The sequence below is a fragment of the Cnephaeus nilssonii genome (genome assembly GCF_951640355.1).
Source record: "Cnephaeus nilssonii genome assembly, chromosome: 10".
NCBI classification, from domain to species: domain Eukaryota; kingdom Metazoa; phylum Chordata; class Mammalia; order Chiroptera; family Vespertilionidae; genus Cnephaeus; species Cnephaeus nilssonii.
This window is the reverse complement of record NC_137081.1, coordinates 48,000,301-48,025,454: the sequence shown is the minus strand read 5'-3', so window position 1 is coordinate 48,025,454 and position 25,154 is coordinate 48,000,301. Positions and strand designations below refer to the sequence as shown.

Here is a 25,154-nt window from a genome sequence, read left to right as displayed (position 1 = left end):
GAGATTAGATACTTAATTTTGTGGCTATCAAATATCTGAATGCAAAGGAGTTTAAGAACCCATGAATAAACATAACTCATTTTGTTCACCTGTATGTTCTCAGTGGTTGATTTCTTCACGTATCATCCCTAATTTGTAAGCCACATTGCCATGGAAATTCATGGCTGTACTTTTCACTTCCCAGCTCTACTAAATCTCACTCTTGACATCTTCAGAGCCCCTTGTACAATGTGCAGATATAGTGTAGTAGCAATCTCAAATGGCTTTGTAACATTAAATATTAAATAACTTCAAAACTGCAAACAAGGGAAAAACCAGAAGTAAGCCAAATCCTGACACATGAATTTAATAAGTAGCAACAGAGAGTCTCTCATTTACATGACCTACTGCTTAACCACTTTAGTAGAATGAAGGCCTTCTCCACACTTGCATCTTCTTCAAATCTAACATGAAATAGCTGTCCTTGAGTCATGCTGTAGTTTAATAGTCTCTCAAACCATGGGCACTGCCCATACAGTTAATTATAAAACCTAGTTCAGAAACCATGTATTGAGTGCCTGACATATACCTGCTATATCAAAGTAGTAATTATAGCCCTGGCCAGGTGGCTCAGTTGGTTGGAGTGTCATCTGTACAGAGCCTTCCTATGTTAGTCCTGGGTAGATCTAAAGGTCGTGGGTTTGATTCCAGGTCCAGGGGCATACAGGAGGCAACTGATGGATGCTTCTCTCTTACATTGATGTTTCTCACATCCATGTTTCTCTCTGCCTTCTTCTCTCTCTGTAAATCAATAAAAACATACCCTTGTGTGAGGGTTTAAAAAATAATAATGATAGTTGAGTTATTGAACACCTGTCATGGGTTGAAATGCTATTGTGTACACTTTATAAGTTTCATTTCATTTAATCTTCACTCCAACCCTTTGAAGTAGGTGTTATTATCTTCATTTTATAGATGAGGTGATAGAGGCACAGGGAGTGCCCCAAATCACCCAGATGGAGTGAAACTGTAAATACAGTGTTCCCACCCAGGCCCTGTGAACACAGCCTCCCTGTGTTAGTCCTGAGTAGATCTAAGACGCAGATTTATCATACAGTGCCAAAAAGCCAACTGGTTGTTGGTCACATAAAAGGTAACTAGAATATAGATTATCTCCATATTAGAACAGTATATTCATGGGGACAGACATTGCTGCCTTGGGAAGTGGAGACCAGAGAAGACTTCAGAAAGATCGTGATAAGTTGAGGATATGGAAGGCAGCCGTGATACCTGGGTGATTATATTTGTAGGCAGTACATGGAGACAACTAGGTATTCATTATTTCCAAACTGAGGCTTAAGTTAACGTTAAAACAAAAACATATCATCAACATATGTTGGATCAGGAATGAGATTTGTCAAGTCGCCTTAAAGGTGATTCTAGGCTTGGTTGGTGCAACATTTAATTAGCTTCCCCCAGTTAAGGAAAGGATGGGAGCACAGAGATGCTCTAGGTCCCCCATCGTAGAGGACCTCTGAGAGATAGTGTCGCTGCGTGTATTAAAGTACTGGGGAAAAGAAGCTCTGTCTTACAGAATGGTAAGACTTGTTCTTGGATGAAAGTGCCTTAGGCCCATCTCAAGATCACCTCTTCTTGTTCTGTTGCTATGTTTTGCAATCAGTCACTTGATTATACTCTGGATTTCTGTATAGATTTGCCTATAGGAATAGAAACTCTCATTCATGCCAAAGAAAATATTCTGGACTGAGTTGCTGTTCTCTTTCTTATAACTAAGTTAATCAGTTGTTATCCTGGCTTAAATGTCTGTCCATGGAGCTCAGCAAAGCCCAGCCCACTCTTTGAGAGAAAGATGAAAACTACATGTGCTGGATTAGAGCAGAGGCTGATGGGATGGAGCAAAGGGAATAGGTGAAAGGACTATTCCCAACGTAGAACCTGAGATTTGATGACTGATTAAAGGTAGGGGTTTGAAGGATGAGGAGGACTCAAGGTTAGGAAACTGAGTGGATAATAATGTCTTTGACAGACATGGAAGGCAGAAAAAGAGTGGATTTCTGGAAGAAAGGTCACAAATGTTTGGTTTTGGATTTTCAGTCCAAAGTGCCTGTGTTGGTGAAGAGCTCCTGCGTTTGGGTATCCAGGGTTATGAAAGCAGGTTAGACACAGCATACAGTGAGTGGGTGAGTTCACCTAGAGGGAGCATGGGGATTGAGGGGGCTGAGGATGGAACCCTGGTGATCACTGACATCAGAGAAGAGCAAGGGTGTCTATGCAAGAGGCAGGAGAGACAAAAGAGGGAAAGAGCAAAGTAGCTGGGATTCAAGCAAAAAAAGAATGACCAGTTTGTCAAATATTGCAGGATGAAAGTGTGGCTTAGACTTGAAGTGTAAGAGTTTAAAGAGACCTTAGAGGTCTGAGTGCTTCCTCAGAAGAGAGACTTGAACTCGCCCAAGATCACCCTGAGAGCATCAGGTGATGATCACATTGCTTCCTGATTGGCAGTCTTGTGCTTATCCCATTGTTTCATGCTGCTTATTGTCTTCTAAGTACAGCAGGTCCTCAGATAACATCACTTCATTCATTATTGTTTTGTTATAATGATGACATGAAACTTAGCTCTTATTTATATCCATTAGCCTATGGTAAAATTGGTTTCATTATACATCATTTTGCTTAAAGTTGTAGAACCTATCAACAGTGTTAAGTGAGGACTTACTGTATAGCTTTACAGTTAGTATGTAATACTGGCTGGTATGAGACACCATGATGCTACTTTAAAATGGGCAGCTCAGCACAGCTGGCGTGGCTCAGTGGTTGAGCATCGACCTGTGAACCAGAAGGTCAGGTTCTGATTCACGGTCAGGGCACATGCCCGGGTTGTGGGCTCAATCCCCAGTGTGGGGCTTGCAGGAGGCAGCCGATCAAAGACCCTCTCATCATTGATGTTTCTCTCTCTCTCCCTCTGCCCTCCTCTCTGAAATCAATAGAAATATATTAAATAAATAAATAAAATAAAGTGGGCAGCTCAGGAGCAGTTAAGATCTTGTTCCCCAGCACATGTCATTATTTTGGCTCAAATAAACTCTTATAAAATTTAAAAAAAAATAATGAAAAATTTAAAAGTTAAGCGGGCAGCTCAGTCTCATTGGGTACTCATGCTTGTAGTGAAAAGTGGGTCCTTGCTATTTAGAACATGAGCAGTAGGTGCTGCAGTATGAATATAGCTGGTAAGTAGGAAACACATTGCTCTTTCAATCAGTATTCACTCAACATGCTTTCAGCCCGTCAAGAATTGCATTGTGTGTGTTGTAACTGAATTCAATTTTATGAGATGGTTATTCTCTTATGAAAAAGTGTGGGTTATCTGACTTTTTTGGTGGAACCCTCAATGATGACAATTGTCAGTCTGATTATGTCCCTTTCTTTGTAAGAGGAAGGAGTAAGAACATCATCTTCCCAAATAGTAGCTATTAGAGCAGAAACCTAGGTACCTATATTTGTTTCCAGTTGGAAGATCCTTGGCATTTATGGATTTAACTTATATACATATGTATACATATGTGTGTGTACACTCATATGTACATACATACACATACCTTAAGTTTTACATCTACGTGTACACAGACAACTGAAAAATCCAGGAGGAGAGTATGGTGGTGAACTGGCTGAAGGAGCTGGAGCGTGATAAGAGATGGGTGGGTATAGCTGGGAAAACAGATTAGAAAAAATAGCCCAGGAGGCGAGACATAATTTTAAATGTTTGCATTATGAGACTGGTATGCTTGGTCTCCATTTTCAGATGAGGAAACTCAAGAAATTTTATACTAGTCACTAGAGGCCTGGTGCACAAAATTCATGCACGAGGGGCGGAGGGGTCCCTCAGCCCAACCTGCACCCTCTCGCAATCCGGGACCCCTTGGGGGATGTCCAACTGCTGGTTGTCGGACATCCCTCTCGCAATCCAGGACTGCTGGCTCCTAACTGCTTACCTGCCTGCCTGCCTGCCTGCCTGATTGCCCCTAACCACTCTGCCTGCCTGCCTGATTCGCCCCTAACTACTCACCTGCCTGATTGATCACCCCTAACCACTCGCCTGCCTGCCTAATCGCCCCTAACCGCCTCTGCCTTGCCCCTGCTGCAGCTTCATCTGGAAGGACGTCCGGAATGACATCCAAAAGGTCATTTGGCTGTCCAGTCTAATTAGCACATTATGCTTTTATTATTATAGATAGGCAGGATTTAGGGAAAAGTGAAGGTCTGCACCCATATCTCTGTACAAGGTTTGCTACTCAGTCTCACGTCCAGTTATGAGATACAGAATGGAACCCGTGGCAGAAAACTGACACCAAACAGGACAGCAGAAAGGGAGAGATTAATTTCTGTCTTAAACTCAAAAGTACATACATTTTTGAAAACGTAAGTACTGTGAGATCCTTGTTTCCTGATTCCCATGCAATCACAGCATCATGCTGAACAAATAACTCTTTGTCTTCAGTCTGCTTTCAGATAAGAAAAAAAAACAAATTACATAGAGACTAGGAAAGCACTTGATGTTCAGGGGACATGTAACATTCTTTTGACCTAAATGATAATAAATATTTGGCTGCTTTTGCCTCAACCACACACTTAAGAATTGGGACATCTGCAGATGCAGGCTCCAGAGTCATATTCACTAAATTTATTTTTGGCAACAGAGAAGAAATTTTGGTTTTATTTTCCTTTTCCCTTACCTAATTGGAAAAAAGGGCCCCTTATTTTTTTCTGATTTCCACAACTTGAGTGTAAATGGACTTGAAGCTCACAATCATAAGCTTAGTCTATATTCAGGGGACTTCAGAGAGCAATGAGGTAGTTTATAGGCAGAATGACCTAACAGAAGTATAATTTGTGGACCTTGCTTTTGAGCAGATGTATTTTGAGTAGACTATCGGGAGACTAGGGCTGGTGTTGGATAGACTGACGAGAAGGACAGATACCGGTGATGCTGAATTCTACCTGGCTGGGTGGGTGCTTGACAAGGAGAGAATAGGATGGATCTCAATAAAGAATTAAAGAAGGAATCAATACATGGACAAAGCATAAAAAGACCCCATATCCAAAAGTAGTTAATTTGAAGTAGTTAAATTGAAGAAGCTGAGCACAATAGATTAGAACTAAGTATAAAATGCATATGATATCTGAAACACTTCCAAAGGCAATTTAGCCTTAGATGCATGAATGTAATGATAGGAAAAGAATAAAATTAATTATGATACTTAGAAAGGGATGCTTTAGGTCGATGGCATAAAGAACAAGTCGTTCATGGTTTCTAGATGTGAGAGAAGGGAAAGACATAGCCACTTAATGTGTTTTTAGTGAGCATATTTTTTATTCACACTATCTTTTATAATACAATTTTAAATGCAGGGACTAATATAACAAAGACACACTCAGCTCTATCTTATCCTGTTTTAAAGGACTAAAATATTACCAAACCAGTTGAAACTTCCTGAATACCCCTTCTCGGTCTCTTCTGTCTTCTAGAGGTAATCTCTATCCTGAATTTGGGGGTTATATTTCCTTTTTTATTTTTATGCTACATGTATCTATTTATGTGTGTGTTTGTATTCATGAGATATAGCATTGTTTTGCATATTACCAAACTCTACATAAGTATTTAGTCAATTTTTTAAATCAGTGATTTAGTGAAGACTGTTCGGCTCAAATGAAGTTCACAGCCTGAGAATGAACAGTGAACAGGTTTGACTTAGCTCCAACCTCAGCAACTTTGCTTTGATGTCTGTTGCTTCTCAAACAGAGAAACACCGGAGCCTTCAGCGAATGAGGAAAACTGTTTGGAATCACAGAGTTAATTATTGATGGAGATAGAAATAGTTCAGGAAATGTTTACTTTGAGACTGAAATTCAAGTCTGTATATTCCGTGCATGGATGAGTAGCACGTTTTCCCCTAGTTAGAGTATTTCATTGGACTCCTAATCTAATGGAAGTTTAAAAGCTATCCTGGGAATTTAGATTATATGTCAGAGGTTCTAAAAGAATTTTTCATTTCTTATACATGTTTTGTACAGAATAGTTGGTAAAATTATGTTATGTACTATTTTGCTTAAAATTAACTTAAAATTAAATAAATGAAGGGAGCACTCATACCTTTAGTAAAAATTCAGATGTCAATTTAGGATCTATGTCACACACACACACACACACACACACACACACACACACACACACCACAAACTGTTTGCAACCCAAGTCAGAGGTCTGTGCCTGTAATCAAAGATGAGATTTTTAAAATATGAGATGAAGAGGTAAGAAACACATCATCAGAGAATAGCAATGATTTTCATGTGGCAACATTTAGACAAGGTGACTTCATGGAATAACTAGCATTTGACATAAATCCCGAGGGCGAAGTAGTGTTTTAGCAGGTACAGAGGATGAGTGGCTAAGACAGAGAAGGGCCCCCTGGGTAATTACTGTTGACTTTAGTTGACAAGCGCAGTATGGTTCCAACTGCCCTGGTATGGAGAAAAAGAACCAGTGCAGTCCTTCCTATTTCCAGTTTTGCAAGCAGCCAGTTTCCATGCAACAGGACAGAGACTCTTAGTAGGTAGTGCCCATGAATGTTTCCTCGATTAGAAACACCATTTTAGCTGAGTGCATTGTCTTTAATTTTCAGGTGTATCAAATCAGGAAGAGGCAACATAGCCTCATGGTGGAGAGCCAGGATACTGGAACCTAACTGCTTAGTTTCCAGTCCTGGCTCTCGCTCTCCTTGCTACCTAGGTGACATGTATCAAATTGGTAAACTGCTCTGCATTTGTTTTCTCATCTGAACAACAACAAAAAGCGATAATGACAATAGTGCCGACCTTGTTGTGTGGAACAGTTGCACTAAATGATTTCCTATTTGTAGTGCTTAGAATAGCACAGAAGACACTCCAGAAATGTCAGTTAAATGGCCCATGTGCTCGCCCTGCTCTCTCTAGAATGTTTTCTGAGTTGAGTTCAGGGGTCACTCTGGATGTTTTCCCCTTGCTGCCACTTTATTTAGAAATCGGGTGTCCCTGTACAATTTGGGTGACATCTAGCCACAAGACGTAAGACCTCAGCTCTCTGATTTCCTGCTTTTTTATGGCACATTTTATTGGTCTTGATTTAAACAAAGAGCTGTTTCAGCCTTGTGTAAGGACAATAAACCAAATTCTGTGGGTGGGAGTTTTTACTACCTTTCATTTAATTTCTCAGGTTGGATGGATAGAAAAGGTTTCCATGTCCAAACAAATGCAGTGGAACACACTGGCTTCTCTAAGTCCAAAGTGCACTTTACTTCTGTGGGATCTGAGAGTAGGCATTAGATTCAGTGCTATGCTATGCTTGTGTCCTGGTTTTGCCAACTAGCAACAGAGTGGCCTTGGGGAACTAATCCCTCGGTCTGTTTCCAATGGAGCGGCAATTTTCAGCTGGTGTGCTGTAGGTAACATACTGTTGTGCCACAGGAATTTTTAAATCATATAGTACCTGACTGTTTAGTTAGGGGCACTGACCTTTTCCCTTAGATTGTCAAATTAAAAAATGACAACAGCCAACATAACAATAGCTGTGCAGTGTGAATGAATCAAAATTATACCTATTTTTTCGGTCAGATTGGCAAGAAATACATTTTTGGGTGTGCCACAGACTTGTAGTGATTAGTTTGTGTGTGCCGTGAGATGAAAAAGGCTGAAAATCACTGCAGGGGAGGTTCCTCCCTTGCAGAGTCCGTTCCTCCTCTGGAGTCTTCCTGGGATTGCATGGTGCTTTCTCACTCATGTGGGATCTAACGAACAAAATAAAGCGATAAACCTCCACCAACAGCTCAGGATCCAGCTGCTCCTTCTGCTCACCAGACTGACAAGGATCTTCTGCTTCCTAGGCTCCAGAATCGGGTGGTTGTTCCCATTCCTGTTTTCTGTGTCCTTATGAGTTTTCTAGAGGCCCGATGCACGAAATTCGTGCATGGGTACGGTCCCTAGGCCTGACCTGCGATCAGGGCCATCTTCCCCAGCTGCTGGCAGCTGGCCCCGCCCCCCGCCACCACCCACCCCCAGTTCCTTGCTCACCATCAGGTCATGGGAGCCTGCCAGCTAGGGTGAAGGACCGAAAGGTTGGCTGTTGCCACCAGTTGCCCTCTGTGTGTGGGGAGACTGGCAGGGTGGGGGCCCTGACCTGCCGCTGCCCACCTCCGCCGCCACCCACCCCCTGGTCCCCCATTCCCCATGGGGCGATTGGGGCCTGCGTGCTGGGGCAGCTCCTGCATTGAGCGTCTGTCCCCTAGTGGTCAGTGTGCATGATAGTCGTCAGTGTGCATGATAGACTGGTCGTTCTGCCATTCGGTTGATTTGCACATTACCCTTTTATTATATAGGATGCTTTCTTAACAAAATCCCTCTTCTGCCTGCTTAGTGCTACATTCATAGGGGCACAGAGGTAAATGCATGCATTCAATTGGCATCTTTTTTTTTAAAAATATATTTTATTGATTTTTTACAGAGAGGAAGGGAGAGGGATAGAGAGCCAGAAACATCGATGAGAGAGAAACATCGACCAGCTGCCTCCTGCACACCCCCTACTGGGGATGTGCCCACAACCAATGTACATGCCCTTGACCGGAATCGAACCTGGGACCCTTCAGTCCGCAGACCGACGCTCTATCCACTGAGCCAAACCAGTTTCGGCTCAATTGGCATCTTTAACCAGGAGTCATCTTTACATTTTTAAAGGAACATTCTTTTTTTTTTTAAGCTATATTGTTGAAAGTATTACATATGTCCCCCATTTTACCCCTTTGACCTCTTCTAGCCCGCCGGTGCCTCCCAACCCCAGGCCTTCACCACCCTGTGGTCTGTGATCACTTACCCTTTGAGACAGCATGAAGGGACCTGGAGAGTATTATGCTAAGAGAAGTAAGCCAGTCAGAGAAAGACAAGTGTCACATGATCTCACTCCTGTGTAGAATCTAATAAACTGATGAACAAAATAGATCCAGAGACATAGAAGCATGGAACAGAGTGTCGAATCTGAGAGGGAAGGTGGGGGTGGGTGGAAAGAGATCAACCAAAGAATTTGTATGCATATATGCATAATCCATGGATAAAGGAACATTCTTTAACTATATTTTTTGTCATCATAACAACAATGTCTTTCAAAATTTCCCTGTAAAATAATAAATTTAGTGGTTCCTTTCTTCATCCCCTGTTTTCGTTAATATGTGAGGATTCATTTCTTCATTGTTGTTACATATTTTATATTAAATTATTCCTTAAGAACAATAGTATTTAATTTGACAATGAAATATAGGGCAATTATTTATGTTGCTAACCATAGTCCCTAATCCTTTTATCCTAAAGTTATATTTTTGGAATTCTTAATTTTTATTTGTATCTTAGTGGCTTGGAATTGGCCTAAGTTTTTTAAGGAAAGATTAATGAGTAATGAATTTTCAGAGCCTTTAAATATGGAAGACTATTTTTCATTTTCCTTTACAAGTGAAAGACAGTTTGGTTGACAATAGCTTTCTTCGAGTGAGTATTCTCTTTCTTCTGTAATTTAGTAATACACAGGAGAAATTTAAGAGCAACTGGACATTTGTTCCATTCATGATGACTTATTTTCATTTGATTTGTGTGTTGACTTATTTTGTTTTCATGCCTGAATACTAAAGGACTTTTATTTAATTTTAATTATAGGATTCAAAATTTTTGTCAGAATGTGGCTTTGAATTGTATATTGTTTGGAATACAATTTAGTCTTTTTTTTTTCAGTTTAGTTTTTTAAAATTGTGTCGCTGATTATTACTTCTATTTCAGGTCTTCACTTGTGTTTTCTCAGAAACAACTGTCATTAGACAGGTTTTTCTGATCCTTCATCTATTGGTGTTCTTTCACCTATTGGTTCTTTTCTCCGGCCTTCTGTGGGTGTTTATCTTTTACATCAATGATTTAATTTTACATAATATGTATCTACTTCCCCCCACCCAAGTGGGTAAAAATTCTGTCTCTTCATTTTTAGTTTCTTTATTTCACCTGCAATCTCTTTTTATCTTAACCATCAGTCATTGATTTATGGTTTTCCAATTTCATTTTTCAGGGACATATCTTCTTGTATCATATTAACAATGCCAAATACTTTTTAAAAATTTACTTCTAATTCATCTAAGAAGTCACTTTTAGGAGACAGTTCTTCCTTAGAATCTTTAGCATGCTCTTTTCTTTCCATACTTACTTATGCAATACTTCTTAATAGACCTATGCTGATATTGATCTGTTATTTTCATTATTCCTTCATTTGGAAATATCCACCTAGACCTGCTCTCAGAAAGGGTGCCTGGGTTGCTCTTGGCCTCACTCTCTGTCCTCTATTCACCAGTAATAGTCCCTTTCTTAGATCTGTAGCAGGTTATAGACTCTGCTACATTCTTGATAAACTAGAAGAGTTTTATCTAAAGCAACTATCTCCAATGCCTTGTTCTCTATTACCCTGTATATGGATTATATAAGACTCTAATACCCAGAATGCAATGCCACCATATCATCTTGTCCATAAATCTGTTTTTTTGCAGGATACTAAGTACTTCACTTTCTTCACACTCATTGTTTGAAAGTAGCAGTCACTACTTGATGGGATAGGGGGAGTCTCCTGCTTTCTCACAAAGCATCATTCAGGACAGAGAGCTGACTAGGTTTCTGAATGATACATATTTTTGTATTTTTGTATAAGATGGCAGAAAGTGGAGAAAGGGAGATTTTCCTTCCCCCTTCAAGATTCATAGCTTGTTTTTTGTTGCCTTTTATTACATTTTTAAAATCTAATTTATTCTTTTTTTCTGCTGTAAATGTTTTTTCTCTGATTTTTGGAATAGGTCAAAGGTTATTCCCTCCTTTTTGTGGTTAGATACTTTTGTGGGAGTTTGGGAGAGGTTTTTGGGGGCTGGGTAGCTAGACACCATTTAAAACTTTAACCTGTGTGAAACTACACAATTTTTAAAAAGTACTTTCTGCATGTGGCAAAATGCTCGAAAATTTTGCTTTCTGCAGACATTTTATGCAAATAAACTTTTCCTTGTAAATATTCATCACAAGTTGTTATTCAAATGATGAAGGCATCTGTGTTTCTGTAATAGAAACTATGCATTATGAAAAATGGGTCATTTTTTGCGATGAAATAAAAATGTAGATATATAAGTTATTGTAAGAATTCCAATGATTTCCATAAAATTTTAATTTTACATAAAAACTGCCTTGTCACTGCCTATTAATAAGTCTTAGAGTTTGAAGCAGCTGTTATAAATTATTTTATCAAGGAGTTGCAAATTCAGTTGCCTTCAGGGGCCAGAAAAGTGACCTGCAAATTCATGAAATAGGTTGGATTAATATAAAGGGATTGAGAGAGACTAGAGAGAAATGGGGATTACTTCTGCTATCAAATCCTTGGGCCACCAGTATAACATCAAAAGCAGTATAATATAAACCTACTCTCCCATTATATAGATAGAACTGAAGTCAAGGGATATTAATAGATCTGTCCAAAGTATGGAGACTCTATGTGTCTTAACCAGAACCAGCTACATAATTTGCAGGGCCCAATGCAAAATAAAATGGGACCCCTTGTTCAACGGTGATTAAGAATTTCAAGATAGTGACAACAAAGCATTAAACCAAGCATGGGACTCTATGTTACTTGTACAATTACATGCCCTTGAAGCCATCCCTGAAGTTCTAAGCTCTTCTCTAAGTGTAAGTTCTGACCTTAATTTCAGAATGTTTGGAGAGTCACTCAACCCAGGAACAAAACTCTGAGGGACACTTGTGTCTTCTGTTGGGTCTTACTCTGTCTCTTACTTTAAGGTAGCTGTCATTTCTTCCAGAAAATTTTGTCTATAACTTGAACCACCTCCTAAAATAACCTTTTCCTTTTCACCTTATTTGAAATGTTTACACAGCTTGCAAACACAAAAAGCAATTTGCCTCCTGACAAATTGAAGTTGACTAGTAACTTTCTCCTTTGAGTTAATTTACGAGTTATAACTTGAAGTACCTTTAACACCATTAATAACATAACCTAAGGAATGCTATTTAATGAAATCTAGCCAGCTTTTAAGGATAAGCTATTCACACTCAGAAAACATACGAAATAAAATTGGGAATTGAGTACTAGCGTAAGAGTGTAGTCTCATGTGAGCTTCAGTTAAGGCAAGTTAATATCTGAATCAGAATTCAAAAATATCTTATGTAGCTTCATATTGTTGAAATATATCCCTTCATGGACGATTAACAAGAGGACATTCACATGGGGGGAAAGACGAAAAGACGATGAGCAAATGGGCAAGGACATTTCAGTTGTAAATATAATTACTAATATTTAAAACATTTGCAGTAAGCTATGCACATGAGTGTATGTGTTCAGCTAGCATTGAAATTGCTCATTAAGTTTAATCTCGGTTTGGGGCAGGGGTGGAGGTGGTGGGTAGCAAATTTCATGGATTCATGGATTTTTTCACTCATGTATATCAGTAAATGCTGTGAAATATAAAAACTGAATGTCATAGAATTTTTTTAACCTTCTACAGGTGGAGATTTTCATTTTACCTTTACGTATTTACCTATGGAGTCCGGTTCCTGAAAAAGGTACGATCTGCCAAGTTACTTTACATAATTCTTATGTAACTGTAAGCTTAGATCTCATTTTGTTTTTTCTATATGACAGTTGTAATATTTTAAACAATCATAACAGGCTCCCTACGAATTGCTTGTACATTTTTCTTTGACTTACAAAAATATTTGCAGTTGATTCTTTATAGTAAGTAATTTTTAGGCAGATTCCTAACATACTTTTGTAAATAATTTGTTTTTCCGGTGAAAAGGTGTTGCTAAGTCCTCTAACCACTCTAGATGGTTATTTATTACTTGTGGGCTTAAGAGCCTTATAAAAATCCATCTGAGGCTTGAAAGAAGTTAGTTTGCACATCACACATCACACAACTTGAAAAAAAATCAGTTGTTATGCACATTATCATTGTAGTCTTCACCAAAAGAAATTATATTTTAATGTCTTTATAGTTATTAACAGGGTAACATCGACTGCTGGTGGAAAATTCAGTTCCTTTCATAGATTGTGTTTCCCCTGCAGCTTTGCAATTCCTGCATCTTTGAAAGCAATTTCCTGAGGCTGCCATAGTCTTCTTGGTTATTTTGATGCTTAATGTCACTATGAACACTTAGGCTGCTTATTAAAATCAAGACTCCTGAAGATTCATCTTCTCATAGTCATGCACATATAAACAATAGTGATTTTTTTTTTTGCAGAAAATGGGGAATTATTTTTAAAATATTTTATATTATTAACCTTTATAGTTATATCAAAGTTATCTTTATTTAATTAAACATTTTTTTCCAAAATGGGGCATTGTGCCAAGTGGTATGCCTTACTAGTAAATTTTCATGTAAATATTGATGTGGAAATTGCAAATACATTTTTATTTTAAATGTCTAAGTTATAAGATATTGTCTGCCTGTGGCAAATTCTATTCTAAAGAGTGGCTGTTTTTCAATATCATGTTTTCCTAAAGGAAATATTCTTTTTACTTGCTGTCTTTTCCTTTAGCAACTACACTTATTTTTCACTTAATAAGATCACATGCCCCAGAGGCCATTTGAATAGATTTAAAAGGATGTCTGAGCATGAAGAAATTCTCAACTTGGATAAATAAATATGGTGGAAACTGCTTATTTTGGAACCCTTCTGTTCTGTTTTTCAAACTTACTTATTTAGTGAAAAAATGGAAAGAATGGCTGTAGAGCTTTTATGCTTACAAGTTTATTACCTTTGGAGAGGAAGTAGCTTTGCATGAAATTTTAGCTGACATGGCAGAGCTGGGCTTCATGAGAACGCCGCCTTACTAGCTGAGGTCAAGGTTTGGAATTCATGTTGGGTTCTGTTGGTGAAGGGCTTTGATGGAGAGCAAGGGAAAATTCTGAGAGCCAAGAGCCCTTTTTCTGCCCTTTCCCCCAGATCTGCAGGACATGGTCTATTATAGCCCTCATACAGCCAGCCTACCATTTGTCATCAGAACAGGAAACACTTTGACACTTCACTCTGTTCCTAAACAAACTAAATGGGACAAGAAGACTTTTAATCACCAAGTCCTCAGTGGTTCTGTAGAAGGCTGGAAGAGGGCCTGTCAATAGAACATTGTTTTGAAAATTGTTTTTCCTTAAACTATACAGTTTCCTTTCAAATGGTCCCTAAAATGTTTAAAAATGAGAGAAAGAACTAGATGTTGTTCTTCGTGTTGAATGACTTGTATTTTGGGTTTCTTCCTTTAATACTCTTTAAGATGCAGTCAGTTGTGGATGAACTGTATTGTTTACTTTAATAATAGAAAAGTACACATAGAATCCACGTGACTGAACTAGCGGTGGAGGACTTCATAAGCCATCTTGTCCAACCCTCTTATTTCACAGCTGAGGAAGCAGAAGCCCTGAGAGATGGGTGGCCTCCCGAGGTCACACAGTTCATTTATTAAAATGAAACTGAAATGAAGCACACTGCTCTCTCTTATTCCAGTATTTTTTCCCCCTTCACCAGTCTGCCCTAACCTCAGCATGATTTCCAAATGATTTTCTTCTTTGGTTAAGTTAGCAAAATTGACCTAATTGTAGCCCATTGTTTCTATTATAGAACTTTAAATACTTTAATGGATATTGAAAATATATTTCTATTCACTTTCTTGGAGTGGACAATATATTTGTCCATCTAACCTGAGGGGAAAAATTACACCATGCAGGCAGCAGCAGAAAAAATCAAAAGAAGGTAATGAAAATTTTCACAATACCCTAAATGTTTAAAAAAAAATACCATGGTAGTGGACCAATATTAAGAGGTGAGAGACCACAGCTGCTTCTTACTTCTGGCATCAAAAATATGGATTATTACATGGGCTGTCAGAAACCTGACTGGGCAGCTTGCACAGCCTTTAGGCAATTTTCTTCTGCCTTTAGGTCAAATGAGCCTGATACATATCATTTTCTAGGGTGGATTAAATAACTTTAAGAACGCTTTTTATCCTGAAATTCTATAATTCAGTTAAAAAGATATTTCTCAAACGCAAAGCACCATGATCCCACAGTAATGGACAGAGAATTCTAAAAAGTAAAAGCAAACAAATAAATTAATAAAAATTGGAAAACCATAGAACTGTAGATATAAAAGTTATACATATGATCTAAATACCTTATTTTATAGATGAGGCATGAGGTATCAGTCTCTAGTGTAAGAATATCTCCGGTTTTCTCTTCCATGTTGAAATATATTCAGGATAAATACTAAAGTTTTATCAAATGCTGATAACTTTTCCAACTTGAATTGGCTTAATCCTATAGGAAGAATACTAGTATACATATTTCTCTGGGTTTTTAGTAGAATTTCAACATGTAAATATAACTGACTTAAGTGCCCTTCATTTTAAAATATTTTTTTGTATTTAGGAATAAGGCAGTTAAGAATTTTTTAATACATATAAAGTAGGGTTATGTAAGTAAACATTTGTACTGTCTTAGTCTTGGGCCTCTGAGAAGGAGACATGAAGAAGAGATTAAATGTGTAAGAATTTGATTAGGGGGAATGTCGTGAGAGAAAATGTGGAGGGGGGAGGTTAATAAGAAGAGCTTTCCGACTACAATATGAGACTGACCCTGAGTGCAGAAGACAGGGAAGGAAGGGAAGAAGGTTGGGTGAAGCTCTAGGTCTGCTACGTCTTTCTGGGTAAGGCCATTGGGGAGCCCTGGAGCCACAGTTGACCATCAAAAGAGACTTGTGCCTTTCAGAAATGGGGTTGCCTTTAGTATTCCTGTCCAGCATGGACTTCATGCAAATGTAGCTGTGGATTTTATAGCATGGCAGCTGGGCCCTGGGTTAATTATAATCCCAACCGTCCAAGATCCAAGAGCACATCCATGATTGCCGTGTATGCTTTTAAAAAAAAAATATTCCAGCTAATCTGAGCAAAGCCAAAGGATATGTCATGAAATAAGACCCTATATATTAGAAATTCTGTTTTCATATATAGGATGCCTAGAAGCATAGAGAACTATTCATCTATTGTACTTTTTTTGTTGCATTTGACTTATGGGTGGACTTAATCTTCATTATGTCATAGTTCTTCTATCTAGTTGATGTGTAAATGTGTCTTTGGAGCAATACACAGGCTGACTTCCCACATGAGTTGGGTAACCATACAAGCTGTCTCAGGGTTAATTCCCCCACATTTTCAGATACCTTCTAGAGTATGTATGTTTATTTATATGAAATCAGCAAAATGTTTTTGTAGTTTCATGCTGACACATAAAGGAATGAGCCTCATTTATAGTGATGTGTTATTGCTCAGGTGTGCATATGTTATATGTTGTCTTTGCTTTAGTTTCTTAGCTTAGAGCTCCCTGTATTGATAGCACTAACTTTGGTCATGGAAGTAGACTCTAGAAGGCATTGATCTTACAGACATGTTAGTGAACTGTTAAGTAAAGTTATTGCAACATTAGTAGGAAATATTTAAATAATTGAAGATAAGCCTTGCTCAATAGTCTGTTCCCATAATTGCTGGACACAAGTGATTATTTGCCTATTGATATGATTGGCAGAGACAAGTACTTTTATAAAAGAAGACCCAGGATTACTTCAAGTGGTCTGAAATCCACACAGTGTGTTCATACAAATTAACACATTTTTCTAGGTCCTAAAAGAAACCACAGATCAAGCTTTTAAAAATAGAGAAAGCCACCTCTCATTTACTATTAACTTCCTTCTCATTGGTAAATGGAAGTTTGTGTTGGATGGAGTTCTTTAAATATATATATATATATATATATATATATATATATATATATATATTCTTAAATATTGTGTCACAGGAAGGCAATGCAGATATATGTGCAACTGGGATTTAGGTAAATATTTTTTCTTATAATCTACATGTTAGGCTAATGTATTTCCAACTTTTTTGACTACATGGTGCATTTTATATCACAGTCCATTTTGTACACATGCATGTATGTAATTAAAATATAGCATTTACTCAAAATGTACCTAACCTCTGTATCAGTCAGTGTTCCATCAGGAGACAGAAACCACAGGAGTTCTTTTAGGAGTGACTATAATATGCAGAATCATTAACCATAGGGAAACTACCATGACTGTGTCAGTCTAAGTAATTGATCTGCTGACGGTTCGATAACAGTCTGTGATAAGGAGCTTGACCTGAATGTAAATCAGCTCACTGCTTCTTTTTTTGAGAAAGTCTACCTATGAAGAAAAGTCAGCTGAATGACACAGTGTGCTTAGTGGAGGTTAATTCACATTCTGGTGAAGCAGTAGCTAACATTTCAAGGACTAGCACTGTGTGTACGTGACACTTTGATTAGCACTGCACTGAAATATTACCGCAGTATGTAATGTCAGGAAGAAGCTCCCTCTCTGAGGACTGGGGCATGTAGGGAGAAGCTTGGGTTGTCAGAACCTAGAAGCTTGAAGGAGTCAGACAAGACCTCTGAGGAGAGAACGCTGACCAGGTGGAGTCTGTGAGGGACCACAGTGAGCCAGTGAGGCTGGTTCTGGAAATGAGGAAAACCACACACTGCAGTAGAATGAACTGCCACTGCGGGGATGAGGATGCATTGCTGGGGGAGGGGGAGTGATCAAGAACAAGGAGCAGGACAGAAAGGATACATGGAGGGCCCTTAAGAAGGCCTCAGAAGACCAAGCTGTTAATCAGTTTTATGCCCTTAAGCAAGTCATTTAATCTCTGGGATTTCACTGCTGCATCTCCAAAATCAGCAATGTGGACTAACATAACATTTTCTAAACTCATACTCCATAATTCAGTGAAGAATAGCTAATCATTAAAGTAAACTGATACAACCTATTTAGAAAGAAACATGGTTTTTTAGTATAATAACCATAAGTATGTTCATATACTCTGACTCAGCAGTTCAACTCCTATGAATTTATTCTGAGAAAAGAATTGTACAGAACTGAAAAAATACATTGTAAAGTTATTTATTACAACTTAAATATATATACATATATCCTATATAATAAAGAGGCAATATGTAAATTAACCCTCACACCCTCACAAGAGGGCTGCCTATGACCAGGCCGGCAGGGGGGTTAGTGAGGGACGACCAAACGACTGAAAAGCAGGCTGTGTGGGGCGACCAGGCTGGCAGAGGGGGGAAGTTGGGGGTGACTAGGCTGGCAGGGGGGGCAGTAAGGGGCAACCAGGCAGGCAGGCAGGTGAGCAATTAGGAGCCAGCGGTCCAGGATTGTGAGAGGGATTGGGCCTAAACCGGGAGTCGAACATCCCCCGAGGGGTCCCGGATTGGAGAGGGTGCAGGCTGGGCTGAGGGGAACCCCCCCATGCACAGATTTCGTGCACTGGGCCTCTAGTATATATATAAAAGCATAATATGCAAATTGGTCGGACGGCGGAACAACCGGTTGCTATGACGCACACTGACTACCAGGGAACAGACGCTCAACGCAGGAGCTGCCCAGCTACAGGTAGGCGGTAAGGAGCAAGGGGTCCCAGACCGCGAGAGCCCCAGACAGTGAGAGGGATGTCCGCCAAGGGGTCCCGGACTGCGAGAGGGCGCAAGCCAGGCTGAGGGACCACCCCCTCCCCCCAGAGTGCACGAATTTAGTGCACTGGGCCTCTAGTATATATATGGGCATATATATAAACACACATGCATATTATAACAAATCCAAAAAAGAACTTAAAACACTCTTAATGTATAATATTGGTAGAATTATTTAAATTATTACTATCAAAATGACAAAATAGCATGCAAGCATTTAAAATAATTACTATAAAGTAACTATATTATTTATAGTCTTAATAAAATGTTTAGTATAACTTTACATGAAAATAAGCAACAAACTTATATATGTTACTGCGATAATCAGTTATTTGGATAAATGGAAGGTAATAGGTAAATATGAAAAGATTCCTTTTAGAGAGGCAGAACTGTGGATAATTGTTTTCTTAAAAATCTTTTACTACTTTCTCTTCTATTAAGTAATTAACCCTAAGATGTAGGAATTAGAATGGAAATGACTATGCATAAATTTAAGTATACTTGGGTTATGAAAGAGCTTCAGTTGCAACTTCTAAAAAGGAAGTTAAATTCCATGTAAATGGCCCTAGCTGTTTTGACTTAGTAGATACAGTGTCAGCCTGCAGACTGGAGGGTCCCAGGTTCAATTCCAGTCAAGGGTACATGCCAGGGTTGTGGGTTCAATCCACAGTAGGGGGTGTGCAGGAGGCAGCCGATCAATGATTCTCTCTTGTCGTTGATGTTTCTATCTCTCCCTCTCCCTTCCTCTCTGAAATCAATAAAAATATATTTTTAAAAAATTCCGTGTATATGGCTAAAGAGACACGGAAGTTTTGTCAGAGAAGTCCTACTGTTCAATTTTGTCTGGTTTTCACTGCCCTAATCTCTGAATTTCCTCCCAGGGGTTCCCTTTACTGATCATAGTATTGCTCAGAATGCCCTGGAACAGCATATGCTTTCTAAGGAGCTTTTTTGAGTCTCTGTGGGGATTCTGGTAAGATTCAAGCTCTATTTCCATAGCAGGTTTACATGGCCTATGTTAGATAATAACTTGGAATTCTTTATGCCATATAGCATTTAAAAAACTTTTCTTCCAATGAGTCCCACCTCTTTGGGATTGAGATAATGACTTGGAAACACGATTGGCTTAATGCATAGCTGGGATGAAATTTTGAAACACTGATAATAATTATAATGGTGATAGCTATCTGGTACTGAGCACTCACTATAGGCCAGGCATTATGTTGATCACTTGGTATTCATTTCTCATGGGCTGCTTCATGTAACTCCTTATTAATGAAGAAACCAAGGTGAACAAAGGATCAGTAATTTGCCCGAAGTCATAGAACTAGTCAGTGGGAGGCTGAGATTTAAATCCATATATTTTGAGCAAATGGCCTACTTGTATCGAGGCTTCATTACTGACTCAGTAGATCTACTGGACTGATCTGGGTTGACCAGGTAACAAGAAAAAGCAAAGGCTCTGTCTTATAACTATATTTATTTTAAGACTACAGAGTTAAACTTAGTGATGATATTCAAAAGGCCTAAATTAAACACCCAACTTGCTTATTTATCTACTTTCAAATGAAGTCACATTGACCAAGCCAAGAATCTGTGGCTTGCTGCATTCATAGTATTTTTGCATCTCATCAGAAACTATCTGCTAGTTTTCAGACTGGGTATAAATGTCCCTTGTTATGCAACCCAATGTAATTATGCAACACAATTTTCTTCTTCTTCTGAATACATATTTACTTCCTACAGTGTGACTAGCAAACCATTAATATACTCTTCACAGTAAGAAGCTGATTTGGACACCTCAGTATTTTCTACATTTCAGGGAATGTGTTTTAGCTGAAACTATTCATTGTCTAGGATAAATGAAAACTTGTTCAGATGGTAAAACCTTCCATCAACTGAGGTTATACCTTATAGTGTTTCATTTAATGAAATGTAATAGTTTAATTTTGGTTGTGTAAAATGTTCTCTAAAAAGCACTGAGAAGCCTCTTACCCAGGTTGTCTTCGCTTTGTGTTCTGGCTTGAACGAATGACATTCACACCAACGGCTTTCTCCAGATGGTGAAGTGGAAGGATTTTAGGATTTACAGGATTTCATGAAGCTGAAATGGATTTTTGTGGGAGGAAAGGTACTTGTGTCAACCTGCAAGTCCTGGTGGCGACTGCTGCCTTACTGAGTGATACTTGCTCTATGTAATTATTTATACAAGGGTTTGTGGATTTGATGCTTGGTCAAACCATGAGTCTTATCTTTTCAGCTCACTTAATAAAATATCAACTTTGTAGAAACTCTAGAAAAAAAAACTATATTTCATAGGCTACTAAAATAACACTGATTTAAATATGACATTCATTATTAGACAGCCCCCTAAAGACATAAACTTATATGTCTCAAAAGTTTAGAGCTGAACTTGACAATGAAAACATTGCTCCTCATTTATCTGCTGTAACAAAACTAGTGCTACAGGCTTCCTTTGGCTCAGGCCAGCGCCTGAGAACTGAATTGCATTGGTATTCTTCTCCCATTTCCATGGGGAATAGAATCTAGTCACTCGCAGAAGAGTTCAGGTAATTTGACATGAAATAATTGATCCATATATCAAAATCTGTACCTGCATTAGCTGAATCATCATCTGACACCTGAAGGAAATTCCTTTTCTGAATTCAACAAGGAAAGCACTATTCTCATTAAGTTTTGTTTTAATAAAGTCTGTGAGTTAATGAATGATTTTCACAAACAGTGGTCATCATCATTAAACATTTTCCTTATCAACAATAATGAAACCAACCAGATGATCTTTGCTTAAAAACAACAGCTTTCTGGGAAAATTAGTGAGATGTTCTACTTCTCTTTTTGAAATTGGTGTTCTGTCCCTTCAGGAAAGGTCCAGTCTTGTCTGTGTGTGTTTGGAGTGGGGCAGGAGGACTTAAGACTTCTATTTGGTGTGGAGTGGAGCAGTGGGCATTCCCACCTGACCAGCTCATGCTCTGATTATGGCTCCACGAGTAGCTTCAAGAAACTAGTTCAGAGAGCTTTTGAATACTGGGTCAGCTAGATGCAGGTGGAAGGTGGGACAAATGGTTTCATCTTTTTTGGTTTTGCCCCCTTCTCCTTTATTAATGCACACGAGAATAGGCCTGCTGCTAGAGGCCATTGCTGTCATTGTTTAGGATTTTTGTGTGCAAAGCCTGGTAATACCAGTCTCCTTGGAATGACTGTTCCAGCACTGAGAGAAGATGGCTCTTTTGTTCTCAAGGAATTCAGGCTTCCATAAGGTAGTGAACAACGAAAAGGATAAAATAATTTTTTCAGGCAAAATTAATTTATAGTGCTAGAGGTAGTTCTATAAGGTGAGGGGGTAGGCAGGAGAAAGCCTACTAGAGTGCTGAAAATCTAGCACTTGATCTGGGTGCTAGTGACATACAGTATACATATGTAGACATGCAATGTAGGTATATACACATGTAGACATGCATCATATTCCTGTGCACTTAGATTTGTGCACTTTATTATATGCAGGTTATATTTCAATTAAAAATAATAAAACCTGATAATGGTTTCTGATAATTCTGTAGCTGCCATATAAGCAGTCACTGCATGTTGTTGAGTGGAAATGTGGGCACAAGACATTTGAGGAGCAAAAGCTATTATTTAAAGGGTGTTCCATTCATACCTCTTCTAAGAGCTTCTGTCTATTACTGATGGGGGATACTGAACTCTATTCATTCTTTCATTTGGTTTCTGGAGCACCTACCCTATGACAGGGACCATGCTAAGTATCAGGGATAAAACTGTTAGAAAGGCAGTCTGAATCTCTGAGCCAACACTGTTCTTCCCTTCCTTGGGAATCAGTAACATAGGAATTTAATTCAATTTAGTTAACATGTATTAAACATATACTATGCCAAAACATAGTGGCAGAGAGGAGAGGGAAGGCATGGTTCTGCCTTTAAGGATCTTACCTAATAATAGACAAACATGTAAATTGACTGTACCTCCGCTATGCCCACCAGCCAATCAGGAGTGAGTATGCAAATTAACCTGCCAAAGATGGCGGGTTAATTTGCATACACAGATACAGAGAGAAGACTGAAGACTGAAGGCTCCTCCCATGGCTGGAGCCAAGCCTGAAGGCTGCAGGCATGGCTCCACTGAAGGCTGAAGACTCCACCTGTGGCCAGAGCCAAGCCTGAAGGCTGTAGGCTTGGCTCCGCTGTGGCCTGGGTCCCGGGTGCCAGAGGAAAACCGGGGCCGGCAGCCAGGGGAAGGAATGCCTATTGCACGAATCTTCGTGCATTGGCCCTCTAGTATTATAATATGGCTGAGGACTAAAAATTTCTCTATAAATACTTATGAGATGAGACTTTGTTATAAATGGTACAAGTACAAGGTTCTTGCCCAGCCAGCTTGGCTCAGTGGTTGAGCGTAGACCTATGAACCAGGAGGTCATGGTTTGATTCCCGGTCAGGGCACATGCCTGGGTTGCCAGCTTGATCGATCCCCAGTGTGGAGCATGCAGGAGGCAGCCAGTCAGTGATTCTCTCTCATCATTGATGTTTCTGTCTCTCTCTCCTTCTCCCTTCCTCTCTGAAATCAATAAAAGTAAAAAACAAACAAAAATTTTTAAAATTAATGCTTTCCCTGAACTAATAGATAGTTTGAATTCTGGTCCAACTTAAGTGATTAGTACATTTTATGTGATTAGTACATATAATTGTATGATTAGTACATCCTCTTATATGATTAGTCTATCCAACCAGATCTACCCCTTAGAACAGTGATGGGCAACCTTTTGAGCTTGGTGTGTCAAACTTCGCCAAAAAACTGAGCATAACTAGGGTAGTGTGTCACTTTGAGGAAAAAACATTATTTTGCAAATGTTTCATCCTCGGCATGCGGCCGCAGCCACGTGTCATCAGAAATGGCTACGTGTGTCAGTGCTGACACACGTGTCATAGATTCGCCATCACTGCCTTAGAATATTAGTTATGAGTAGTTGATTAGATGTTTCCAGTATTTTTTGTCTTATGTTTAAAGGAGCATATGTGTGTGTGCGTTACCCATGTATGCAGTATGGTTAGTAAAGCTGTGGTGACTGATACTCAGGGTCTCACTGATAGGAGGTGACTGAAGGATGCTTCAGGATATGTAAGGGATTCCATTACTGCAGTGTTAGCAGTGTAATCAGAGCATCAAACTGATTCTCAGGCCCCCAAATTGAAAGGTCAGGTATCCCCTCTTCTTTACAGTATAAGGTGTCCTCGTGGTATAATAAAAATTGCAGAGTGGAGTATAACCAGTTTCCCTTCCTGTCCAGGATAGATTCAAGGCCCATTTGCTCAAGGCCATTCATTGGTAATATTCTGGGAATTGTCTCTAGTGATTTGGATACTAGGGGGTATGAGTCACCACAGCATAAGCAAACATAATCTGTTCTCCCAGGCAATAGTCCTGTTGTGAGCTGTCAGCCTCTCCTCTGTGGATGTGTGTTCCTCTTCATAGCAGATCCTTCATTAGGGGGTTAAATATAAAAGATAAAATATCATAACACCGAGTTTCTTAATAGGAACATGGTGTTCATCACAAGCAGAAAAATTAGTTGGCTCCAGCTATTCAATACAAAGGGGTGGGTAATAACTAGACTGCAATGCTCTGTGTGTGTGCATGCCCACACACGCACACGCATCATGGGTATATGAAGCATGAATCAAGAAATAGTTCTTTTACCTTGTTCCTAATCATGGCTCCTCTCACCCTCACCTCAGTTGTTTTTCTTAAACTAGCAGTTGAAGCTGTAAAGAAATTAATAAAGTGGTACTTTGCCAATTATCTTGACTTCATGTGAATTATGAAAAAAGAGCCATGTAAAAACAAAATTAGAATACTGTGGATACAATTTGATTTGGGTCCTCTTGATCTAATTTGCAAAATCCTAGACAGGAAAATGATTTCCCAATTGACTTTTCTTGTTAACCAGGCCTTTAACCTCAGAGAATGGACTCCTCTAATTGACATCTAAGTAGTGCAAGAAGTGTTGATAAGCATGGAGTGTGGTCAACAAAGGCAGGCAAAATTCTGTTGACCAAATAATTGATTACCACATAATAAAATTCTGATTACTATAAAGAAAAACACAGTCCTATAGATACTTAGGTAACTTATGTAGCCCTCTAGATGAGAGTATAGAAACTAAAAGTATAGTTTAGCTTTTGATACTGGTTGATTATTATGATAATTATGATAATCCCTTATCAAGATGTGACATTCATTCATTCAATAAATAAATGTTCATGCTGTGAAAACTGGCTTTTTAAAAAGTAGGTATTGTATGGTAATATTATGTAAAAGTTGTACCTAATGGCTTTTTAAGTATCGTGTTGGAAATGCTATTATGTTTTTTAAAAAATTATTAATTGATTTTTAGAGAGAGAGGTAGGGAGAGGGAGAGGGAGGGAGGGAGGAAAGAAGGGAGAGAGAGAGAG

General features: G+C 38.9%; 1 protein-coding gene across 1 annotated transcript in view; it reads left to right on the top strand.

Moving 5' to 3' along the window:
- The window catches only part of CERS6 (ceramide synthase 6), a 263,770-nt gene that overhangs the window by 123,951 nt on the left and 114,665 nt on the right, over positions 1–25,154 (top strand). The window contains exon 4 of the mRNA XM_079782839.1: positions 12,606–12,663. Coding sequence (XP_079638965.1) covers positions 12,606–12,663 — 58 coding nt within the window. The remainder of the gene's footprint in view (positions 1–12,605; positions 12,664–25,154) is intronic.